At 37.5% G+C, this 12557-nt stretch overlaps 1 protein-coding gene across 1 annotated transcript in view; it reads right to left on the reverse strand.

Annotated features, from left to right (window-relative positions):
- Nucleotides 1-1080: 1080 nt before the first annotated feature.
- The window catches only part of EFNB2 (ephrin B2), a 43567-nt gene continuing 32090 nt past the window's right edge, over nt 1081-12557 (reverse strand). The window contains exons 3-5 of the mRNA XM_088458288.1: nt 8985-9077; nt 6612-6725; nt 1081-4677 (exon numbers count right to left, since the gene is read on the reverse strand). Coding sequence (XP_088314414.1) covers nt 4295-4677; nt 6612-6725; nt 8985-9077 — 590 coding nt within the window. The 3' untranslated portion in view covers nt 1081-4294. The remainder of the gene's footprint in view (nt 4678-6611; nt 6726-8984; nt 9078-12557) is intronic.

A 12557-nucleotide genomic window follows, 5' to 3' on the forward strand; every position in this document is an offset into this window, starting at 1 on the left:
ATCTGTCCTATCTGTAAGTGTTTGCCATGTACACTCTCTAGTTTTGCTTGTACAGAATAAAATGTATGAGGGAGGCTGTCTAATGGTTGGCCCTGCTGCTGCATAATCTGGTTTAACCGGAGTAACATGAATATATGCATGTGTCCTGAGAATGAACTTTACTGGGCAAACTAGATTCCAAATTAGTAAACAAGATGTTTATATATGTTGTAATGTTTCTTAGGTCTTATCAATACATGTTAAAATGAAAGCTGCATACACTCAGGCATAACTATAAGAAATCCGATTGGATCTGGCATAGCCAGGCAGAAAGTATATAATGACTGTGTGTGGTGTCCTTGGCAAATCAGAAAGTAATAAACACCAGACCCTCCAACATGACCCCTTCCACCAGGTACACAATGCTCTGCTCCTGGACTTCTCTCTTAGTATATAATTGCAGTCAGTGTAGAACTGATTAATTGATGTGAAGGGTGCTTCAGCACAGGTGATGGCAATGATCAATTAAGAGTGAAGTCCAGGAGCGGAAAATTATGTACCTGGTGGAAGGGGTCACGTTGGAGGGCATGAAACACTAGCAACACAACTTGTGATCTTAGCTTATGATCTTGACTATATAGCCCATCAGTCATGCAGCCTGCAGACATCTATTTATAGAGCAACTGTCAACTGGACCGATGCAGGATAATCCTGCAGCTCATCTGACCTGCAGTATCAGTTTTTCAAACAAAGAGCCCCTAAGATGACCAAGTTGGAGGAGATCCAAATTTTTGGCAGCTTCAGATGAGTGCAGGGCTGCTTAGCTGCTGCCTGTTAATTTGGCACAGATCGTAAAATATATTTCAACTAAAGGTTTCATGTCAAAGAATGTCAACATAGTACAATTAATTAATTATTTTGAGCATAATACATAAAAAGCAGCTGCAGTTCTAGCATACCAAAGGACATTATACACTACTTGTTCCATATTTAAAAAATGTATGTGTGTGTTTGATATAGAAATTTAGGATAACCCAAGGACATCTTAGTAAAAACAAAAAAAAAAAAATCAAACAAGAACTTCCATAGGAAAAAATATTTTATTTTTTTAAGAACAAATTCAGTTTGAAACAGACGTGGAATGTGAAATTTCAGAGTTTTGTTGTCTGGGAGGGAACGGGCTGAAGGGCTAAATACAATGTGAAACTAAAGCAAAACTTGTAAACCTAGGAAAGGCTATTTCGTTTCTTAAAAAAAGGAAACAAATATTTATAAACTCAGGCATAATACTGTGTTACTTACAAAATTGGACAAAAAATTATTTTAAATAAATATTCATGGTACACAATTACAGCACATATATGCAGCAATTTGGCAACCTTTTTACCTTTTCTCTCTCATTACAGTGCAAAGGGAAAATGACACTGCCTTTAAACAAGCGGTAGCTAAATACATAGCAAAAATTCAATTTTATACAAAACATTTTGCTTAGACTTTGTAAAAAAATCCAACATTGCTCTATGTACACAATCTGTTTAAGAAAATCCATTTTCTGTCTTTTTTTTTCCAAGTGTAATTTTTTTTCTATATTAATATTTAAAAAGGTGAATAAGGCTACGGACACACCCCAAATCCAGATACATTTCTTAACATATTTACAGCATCTTTACTTTGACATAATGGTGCAAATTCCTAAGTCAGGTGAGGATCACATGATCTCACAAGCAAGGCATTTACAGAAAAAAAAAATAACTTTCCAAACCTGAACCAACTAAACAAAAGGGAACAGTTTGAAGATTGTCATTCGGCGTCATACACAAAACAGACATAAAATAAAAGGGTTTGACACTGCAGGTTGATGCATTTGTTACCAAGATTTTCACAGCTTTAATAAAAAGAAGGACACTGCCAAAGGATGGTAAAAAAAAAAATATATATAATATATATATTTTTTTTTTAAGTTCCTTCCTATAGCACAGAGGATGGATAAAACAAGGTAACGCCAAGGAAAGGTCATTCCTATCAAATGAGTGTTCCTTTATGTTACATGTTGTGTTAGGGTGCTGAACAATTACATGCGTCATATTGGAATTTTGAACAAAAAAAAAAAAAATTGTATTGTAAATGCTAAGAAATAATTGCCATCACTCATTTGTTTAGCTGACCACACAACTATTCCTTCTTGCCAACAAAATTTTTCAGGTTCAAGAAAAAAGGAGAGCAATCAATCCTGTGACAGTTCATCGTTGCAGGTGCTCCTTAGAGACTCGAGAACCTTAAAACGCTGTTACTAATTTTTTTCTTTCCAATTCAGAGAGCAAAGTGTTACCATAGAAACAGGACGGTGTTGATGATATCTGTTTTGCATAGCACATAACTGTAAGAAAGAAAGAAAAAAAGACAGAAGGAGGGAAGAGGGATGGTGGCAGGAAATAAAAGGTAGAAGAATAACATAGGTATTGCTCTCTGTAACCTGCTGAAGTCTAGTAACATCGTTGCATTAAGGCAAAAGGAAATTCTAATGCAGAAAATGACTGACAAAACATCTTCTCATCTTTGTTATATGTACGATGTAGTAATACTGATTTCCTGCTTTTTTGGGCTGGAACTTCCTAGTCTGCTCTTGTGTAAGACGCCTTTAGAGGTCTTTGTTATTTTTCCTTTTTCTCATTATTGTTATTTTTGGAATCTAGTTGCTTTCTTCCCCCCAGAAGCATTGTCTGATTCTACTCTGTAATGCTAACAGTTAAGCCTATTTAACTGCTGCAAAATGGATTTCACATCTTCTGGAGGGGCAGGCTGTGCAATATTAAATTATATATTAGTAAAATCTTTTTACTATATATCCCCTGTGTGCTATACACCTATTAAATAAGTCTTTTTTTATTCTTTCCTGCTCCCCATACTAATAATTTATTTTATACCTAAGAACTGTAACATGTTTGCCATATGTGCTTTACTTTGAAACAGAGCACCAGCGATATGCCGTATCAGCTACGATACCAATGCTACACCCCTCTGGGTAGTGCGACCACAATGAAAATGCGGCCAATGATTTCTTTTAGAAGGACCAGGTAAATGGCTTTCTCAAATACATATCAAAGAGAGAAAAATTTAATTTCATATTTTCACAGACTTATGGAACATCTGCTCTTCTATGACCTCTGACTCTTGAAGCACTGGTTACATTTGGCTTTCTGTTATTATCTAGAAAGCTTTTCCTAGCTGAGGAATAATATGGTCAGTATAGCACCTGAGTCCGTTTATAGATTCAGTCACAACAGACTAGGAGTTTCACACAACATTCTCTTATTGCCTTTGTCGCCAACAGTCTTGCCTCTTAGCAACTTACTATTGTCTTTCTCTACCTGCTTATCATTTGTCTAAACATACTTCTTTGTCTTTACTTGTAGTGAAGGTTTTCTGGAACTCCATACACTGCAACTAGATAGCGCTACTAGACAGAAATCCGCCTGGTGTAGTCTTACTCCACTACATTTCATTTGCCGCTCAAATCCTAAGATATCAAAGTGCTTTGCTGCCTATGTAGGTCTCTTTCCTATGCTTGTTTTCAGTAGCAGCAGCATTTAACTGCAACCAGCTCGTTATCCTATGGACTCCTGTATATGCCGGGAGCCTAACTTCTTGCTGGAAGGCTCTGTATTAGCAAACACAATTTCCATAATACATTACCCATTCGAGTGTAACTGCGGTAGAATGGATGGAGTAAAGAGCCCACAAAGGTTAATGTTCCATTAGTGATTAAGGAGGTGGAGTGAGAGAGAATCTTATGTGAAGGATAACGTCATCATAGACAACAGACAAATATGAAACTGTGAAGGACTAAAATGCCAAAAAATTTCGTTTTTGTCTTCTTTCACGTTTCTGACAAATCCAGTATGTATTGAAAAATCTAGTTGTTATTAGATTAGGACATTGCATTTCATGATAAATATGCTAAAGCATCCTTAAAATGCCTCAGATGAATAATGTACTTGAATATGTCTATATTAACCTGGTTTTCATATATGCTTAGATGCCTGGCGCTCATGGCTTAGAGTAGGGTGAACATGACCAGGGTATAGCTATCAGAATGGGTATTTTGTTGTAAAGTCTACCAGCTTGCAGTGAACACTTGTCACAGGAACCATCACATCCCATAAACTGTGCGGCTTTCTCTGAAGAAAGGTTTTCTCTTGTGCCTGTTCCCTTATGCAAGTCCATGTTTATGCATAAGGAATCGCCAAAAACCCCCATCAGGAAGCAACAGACCTTTACTTGTCCTTAATATTGTCAAAAGGTGCCACCGAATACCTCAAACCTTGTAGTAAATATTTGCTGGACTCTGTGGTGGCATTTCTTGTACAATGTAAACAGGATGTCCGTAATCTCCACTGACCTTCTCATAATGGGGACAGAACACGCTGTCTGCAGTCCTTAGAGGGATGATAATGTCACTTGGCTCTGAACCATTATTATTGCCACTGCGCTTTGGTGTGGCTAATGTACTAAGGGACAAAGTTGTAGTATGTTGAGGTGAATGCTTTCTGTGTCGTCTTCTGTATTTCAACAAAAGCACCACAAGAGTAATTATAATGACGATGAAGATGATGCACCCTGAAGCAATCCCAGCAAATAAGGCCACTTCGGATCCTATGATACTTGTATGTCCAGCGTTTTTGCCATCTGTGCTAGAACCTTAAGGAAGAAAAAAAAAAAGACAAAGAAAGCTTTATGAACCATAACATAAACATACAGCACAATTTCATTTTAACGAGGTTAACATTTTGATTTGTCAGCAGAATAGGAAGAATGTACTGGCTCATAACTGAACTTTGACAAAGCAATTACCATCATAGGTAGCTAAATGCAAACAAAAGGAGCAAGTGATCAATATTAAACAATACTTTGTGTCTCATAATTCTATTTCCATGCTGATTTCTATCCACAGTATTTCTGCTATGGCCATGCATCAACATTGGCAACAAAGCCTTAGATATGCCTCTTCTAGAAATCCTGGCTTTCCTGTGACTATTGCAGGACAGCATTTCCCAGAAGATTTACCACTACTGTACGCAGCATATCTTATTGTGATTTTCGAAAGAAAAAAAATGCTGATCAACCTTTTTAATGCCTGAGGGAGCTGCAGCAATGTTCCCTTATTATGATATGAGTCATATCTCTCACCAGTGCAGATGCCTGTAATGTAATGTCATTTCATGCACTTTCAGTGCAGAATTAGGATCTATCTACACTCATGAAAACTGAAGGTAATTTGGGCAACACAGTAGAAATATTAATGATTCAGCTTATGTAATACACAATTAACTAAACAAATGACTGCACATCTGGCAAGCAGTAAAAAGTGTCACATTGAACAGTCTGATATTCCGTGCTCTCAGCACATTATGAATTAATTAGAATAATAAGCACATATAACATAATGAGCACAATGGGGGACATTATGGATGAACACATGGTAACTGACTCCTCCCTTTTTCTCGTTATCGCATATGTTACAAAGATTAGTCACAGTAGTCTCACACATAAGGCATCCTCCAATAGATACAATGACATATTAATGAATTAAAATGCACCAGAAAATGACTGATGTGTCAGTGTATTAGTTTAATTGTTCTCTAAATGATAACCTATAAGATTAAGGAGTGTATCCAGGGAAGACAGTACGATTACGACATCGTAATCGTACCATCGTTCCCATCCCCTGCAGTGCCTACACTGAACGATATGTCGTTCACTGTCTGCAGGCACCCTCCGTCATCCCCGAACATGGTTAATCTGTCGTTATCGGCAGATTGACCAGGATGTTCGGGCGATGATTGATGTCAGAAACGACCAGCGGGAGCGCGCATCGCTGTTCGTTTCCGACATTTTAGTGGCCAATTCATGCACGACTGAGCGATAACGATGTAGTTATCGTTCACTCGTCCATTAATATCTGCTAGTGGATGTGCGCCTGCCTGATGAAGACATCATGGACATGAGTATGCCTAGGGAACAAATCACCATTAACCCCTTGTATTTGATATATAAAAATACACTAAGGGGTAAATTTACTAAAGTGAGAGTTTTTAGAAGTGAGTTTTAAAAGTGATGTTGCACATAGCAACCAATCAGATTCTACTTAACATTTAACTAGCACCTTCTAGAAGATAATAGCTAGAATCTGATAGGTTGCGATCGGCAACATCACTTTTAAAACGCACTTCTAAAAACTCTCACTTTAGTAAATTTACCCCTAAGAACCTTGAATTTCATGCTCCACCATCACATTATATTAAATGCCCAAACAGAAGTAATTTTGTATCTACACAATATTTCTGTTTCAAAAGCGAATAGGACATTGGTCCCCAAGATGTACCAATTGTAAAGGCCATTTGTGACAGTTTGATATGTACACACGTATATAGAAACCTCTGATAAAAATAACTCAAATATGTATATTATGTATATGAGGAAGGGACGGAGCAGGGAGGCGAAACAGAGCCACTGAGGAGCCAGGGAATAGCAGAGAGGACCAGAGTGGGGTGAATATTAGACAGCTGACAGACTTACAAAGACTACAGGCGGCAGACTATTAAAAACGCAAGAAATATGAGAATGAAACCTACTTTTAGGGCCATTGACATATGGACTAGTTGTTGAACTCTTCCCGTTGATACCAGGCTCTTGATCTGCACGTCTTGTCGGATTTGCATTCAAACTGGTACCTGGAGAGTCAGCATCTACAAGAATACATAAATAGCTTCATTATACTGGACTTTATAAAGCAGAGACCACATGCCAAAGTATGCAAAAGGTATTAAGCAAAACCAGTGAGATATGCAGCAGTAACAAACAATCCTTGGTGTACGTGCTAAGATAACAGTGATATTTTTCCTCTAAGAAAGCACATAATGCAAGTTATATATGAAGCTGAGATTGTAAGACCATGTGGGGAAACTATAGGGATTCTCGCAGAGTCGCAGTTGGCAAGCAATGCTCTGCAAATGACATTTCAATTTAACACAGTGAGTTGATTGACTACAAAACTAAGTTCTAATTAGAAATATTATTAATTCTACACACAGTTATCTATATCCAAAAACAAGGAAACTTGTACAGATTAAATGATAAATAATATGCCTTTTGAAGCAGGTTGAAGAATTTGATGTCTACGATTAACACAAAGCAAAAAAAACATTAATAATTATTTAATGGCCCAAAACTTTTTTTAAACTGTATTACTGCCCAGTATAGTTAAAAATTACATTGAAAAACAGGAACGATTGTCTTGAATTTAACGTTTCTATCTATTGATGAATAGGAACCTGCAGTAGATGGAGAGTAAAGAGTGAAGCTGCTGCAATTTCCATGTAACTCCTACTTTGAATCAGAACAGGTTAGCCATAATATAATCCAGTTACACTTTCTTTTCCATTTTGTATGGTATTTGTAAATGAACATTTTATGGAGCTTATAGTCTATGGGTTGTGCTGGAATGTTGACGGATGCAGTATGAGGTGTGGTAGGGGTTACAGTAGAAGTAGGGACATGTAAGGCTGAAATCCTCTGCCATAAAGTGCACAATCTCATGGCTTAATGTTGGATGAAGCAAATATTCCTTGGAGGTTTCTACAATTCATCTGATCTATATTGCAGAGGTCAGGACTATTAGCAAATAACACTGTTGGCTCTGCTGACTGTTGGCATTTACATGTTGTGAATTAGCAGATACATTGTAAACAATAATAATGGGAGGACTTACAGTATAATGAAACTTTATTGTTCTTAAACAAACCTATGTTTATGTTTTGTAAATCAAGATTTAATTAGATCATATGGGAGGATAATTAAATTTTTGTGAAAATCTTTAAGAGTAGGAGGTAAAATAATTGGCTTTAGTAGATAGAAAGTAGATCACAACAATTGCTTGTAATGCTGGGTACACACTGTACAATATATCATTCAGTGCATCTGCGGGTGTTTACACACGATATACAGTATCTGTGAACGAGGGTGTTCACAGATATATTGTGCCGGTGTGTACGGGTGACCGACCGAACTGTCAGGAACTGCCGACAATAATATCACACAACTGGACAGGCAAATGACAATGCCAGTTGTGATATCTGGCCAGACATATCGAGTGGCCAATTGGTAAGTGTGTATGCTCTTACCAAATCAGTTGCTCGGTAGGCTTGTATGGTTGGCCGGCCGCTGGGTCAGTCACATGTGTACCCCACATAACAGTGAAGAATCCAAGTCTAATAGGCGGTCTCAATTAGCCACAATGTTCCGATGACACCTCGTAATATAAGGGAAGGAAAACTTCATTTGTAGGGATCAATCAAATTGTCTGCGATGATCTCGCATGTGCGAGTCATCGCAGCATGCCGCACTTGACGGCAGCTTGAACTCACACAAAAGTGCTTGCAGCCCATAGGTCTCCAAACAAAATTGTACGAATTCGGACACGATGCGAGAGGAGGTGCCATTGCTGGCGTTTTAACGCCATGACAACGGCAACTCGCACCCTTCGCTGCAAATTGGATTGACACCATTGTGCTTGCGTCCCATAGAGGTATGGGCAAAAGTAAACATACAAGGTTTGACCTACCATAATAACCAGAAATGTGTAGAGGCGCACATAGAGCGAGGTTCCCTGGGAATCTGCAGGCTAAATAAATTAGCCTCGATCTCTGTTACTACCACTACCACAATATGCATGCAATTGTTTCTGTGCAGTTATGTAAAGTGTATTTTACACAAGCAACCAATATACTGAAATAGCGTCAAATAAGTTATGATAATATATATTACAAAGCTGTGCCATATGGAAAACTATTAGTCATAAAAAAGAATTTACTCAGATTGTCATTGTTCTGAATAAAAAAATGCTATTAAAAGTCCTTTGCTCTGAAACATAAATATTATTCAAAGTTAATCAAGTAATATTAATCTCTAATGGATGATGAAGTGAAATTAAGTAGTGTTTTTCCTACCTTGTCCAACCTTCATGAGGATCTTCATGGCTTTAGTTACACACACTCCTCCTTCTTGGTTATCCACACCCTCTATTGAACCATTAGATGTAGCTGTAGAACAAGACAAATTGTGGGATTTTCAAAACACGTTCTATATTGTATATATTACACAGTAATACATTTACTTCTCTTTACAGTCCACTGGTAACTAATGACTATATTTGAGCCCAGAGCCACAAAATGTTTAAAATTTTAATCTTGGGGCTTAGAAGGCTTCTCCCTAGGGCTTTGCTGGTTTAAAGTAGTTTCCCCACATCAAAGCCATTTATTATGTTAAATAAATAAGATCAGGAAATTACATGGATGGTTTAACGTATCAGTTAATTGTTGTCATTAACAATAGTTAGCTGTTTTGTGTCAAGCCAATCTCACATTTCATTAGATGTTTTCAAAATGCCATATTCACCATAGAGGAGTACGAATGTCAGTGCGTGGCAGGTTCCTAAGTCAGCACAGGGGTTTATTATATACTTTACTGACTTAGGAACCTTATACTTTTAGAAAATTGAAGACAGTTTGCCAGCATTAACTTCTTTTCAAAGTGAATCTAATGCCTCGATTTTTTTGGTCCAAACAAGACTCCCGTGATATTTGGTATATACATATTTATTTTTCAATTCAAAAGTTAGACTTCATAATCTCATTGTATAACAATTTAATGGTCTATTTACTAAGCCTTGGAGAGACATAGTGGACATAGATGAAGTACCAACCAATGAGCTCCTAACTAATTTTTCAAACACAGCCTGTAAAGTGACAGAAGCGGATTGGTTGGTGCATCATCTCTTTCCAAGGCTTAGTACATAGACCCCTGTAACTTGTATTTTGCCTCTGCATCCACTAATTGTCCAGTATTAAAGCATTGCATAAGTACAACATCCCCGTACCACCCATCCATCTATTGTACACAATCACCACAATGCCCAAAAATCTCCTTATCTTGTCTATATGTGCACTTATCATTCTAAGTATAAACAAATTCTATAGGTTTTTTCATCCTACTTTATTTAATTTACACCATGGCATTCCAATGCACTCCCGTGGTGTTTCTCTTTGTAAAATCATGTCGCCAAACCTATTTTTATGCCAAAGGAAAAAAAAAAAGCGATAGTAATCTAATCTATGAGTACATCTGACAGCGTGACACTAGAACACAAGGCGCACAAAATAATGGAGACATAGTTTTTTTTTTTAGCGGAAACAAAAATCAATAGCAAGCAGCAGTACTAGACATAAATCAAATGTGTCTGTGATAAAAGTGTTTTTTTTTCAACCTATTTGTCGACGCACAGGCCAGCAAGATAGAAGAAAAAAATAGGTATAGAGAAAATAACAGCTGAGCTGTAGATATGCTAAAGCAGTATTTTTTTGTTTTAATTGTAATGAAAGCTGCAGGGTGCTTGTTCTTTGTCATCCACAAAATGTATTTACTATTGAATAGACTCTTGCTTCTTCTGCCAGTCTGTCACTCACATCTAATATTTTAACGTGTCAGATGAGAAAATGTACAGTGGAGGAGGAGTTTTGTAACACAAAACTTGCAACAAAATGGTACACACCTATAGGGGCAGCTGATTAAAGAAGCGTCAGGGTCTAAATCAGACTAGAAGCTTCACGTAATAGAATGCCAACATAAATCTGTCTCAAGCTAGCAATTCTCTATTTGAAGACGTACTACACTATGAAGCCGAGAAAGCATAATTCACATAAAACGGTTTCCTAATTATTATTCAAATGAATAGTAGTAGTATATGTTACTGTTAAAATTATACTACATTTTGTGCTGTTTTTTTTATTTATCCCTGCGTTGATGAAGGCGTTTGTGTCATGTAATTTTGCATGTCACAGTCTTTTTGCATGATCTCTGTTAGAGGTTCCTAAAATAGCTTTGGGCACCGCAAAGCTCATCTTCGAAATGAAGTGTTATCTGGTAGAATAGCAAAAGGCCAAAGCCACATTACATCCTTAATTAAAACTGACTGCTTGTAACAACCTCTATAGGGAAATTCAGAACACCAGCAATTTGGATGAATTCCTTTGCTTCCTATTCAAAGCACAAAAAAAGGCTTTTTATTAAGCAAACACATGAAATGACTGGAAGGCCTTTCTGATATCGAAGGGGTATTCTCTGTGGCCATTTTGTATTCTAAGCAGATGACAATGACATTTAAAGCAAACCCTCTACCACGAACAGCAAAATCACCATAGAAACTACTAAAGAGCTATCCTCTTTAAATATCATTAATATAAATGATCAAAAATCATACAGAAACATATTTTGTTGCATTTGTTATGCTTGAGGCATTGTGTAAGGATGTTTTTTTTGTCTTATTCATCAAAATTCTATAAGTTTCTAAATCTGCTGAACCATACTTGTCTACTCTTCCAGAATATCTTGGAGCTCTCCTGGGAAACTGGGAGAGCAGAAATCCTTCCCTTATACCAGTATTGGCTAACCTTGACACTCCAGCTGTTGTGAAACTATATATCCCAGCATGCCCTGCCACAGTTTTAGCATGCCCTATTAGCAAAACTGTAGCAGTGCATGCTGGGTTATGTAGTACCATAACAGCTGGAGTGTCAAGGTTAGCCAACACTGCCTTATACCATACACTACTGCAGAGAAATAGGTAGGGTGTGGCTGCATTAACGCAATTCGTTAACGCATTTGTGACCATAACACCCAGATAAGCAACAGAGCAAAGCAACCAAGTGTTAGGTGCACTAGTGGGGAGTAAGAAGTAGATGAAAATAAAGTAGGGAGAAGTACAATAGAGTAGAGGGCCCTGCTCATAAGAGCTTACATTCTAAAGGGGAGGGCCAGACAAACGGGTGTGACACAGATGGGGTAGGCAGGGAGGACCTACAGCTGTAAAGTGCAGCAAATCGCAGCATTTTGCAGGTGGGCCAGGGATCAGGGATGTGATTCATGGTGCTACTCACCCTGCAGTTCACCTGGGCTCCTGGGAATTCTCCCTCCGGGATCTCTGGGAGAAGAGCTTCTTAAAGTTGCCAACTATCTATCCGAACAATCACCATAAATGAGGACTATGGACAGACGAGCTATTAAGGTTGCCACTGTAGCCAAAAGTGGGCCTCAAAAATCAGTATGTTTTATGTAAGGAATGATTGGCAAATAGTTTCCCACTGTGGCGTCATAAAAACAACCAAATAGTGCATATGTTGTATGTAACTGTACATTTAGTTATTTATTGATGGAATCAGTTTCTTATTATGATGAAAACCTTTAATTCATACTTGTCTACTTTTGAAAAAGCATTTCTGGGAGATTGAGAAAGCAGCACCTATGAGCGCATTGGTAAAGTGGGCGTGTACTGCTATATCTGAGAGGCGTATCATAAAATTGATTTACATCCAAATGTAAAGGAGACCCAAAGCAGTTAGTAAGATATACTTGTTGATGAAAACACACTAATACTTTTCAGAAAATGCATGTAGCCATAGGGATCATTGTGCCTTATAACCAATGCAGGGAAATTATACTAATGATCCCATTAGAATGTATATATC

Source organism: Taudactylus pleione, unplaced genomic scaffold (assembly GCF_031769625.1).
Source record: "Taudactylus pleione unplaced genomic scaffold, aTauple2 ptg000041l, whole genome shotgun sequence".
In the NCBI taxonomy this organism is placed as follows: Eukaryota; Metazoa; Chordata; class Amphibia; order Anura; family Myobatrachidae; genus Taudactylus; species Taudactylus pleione.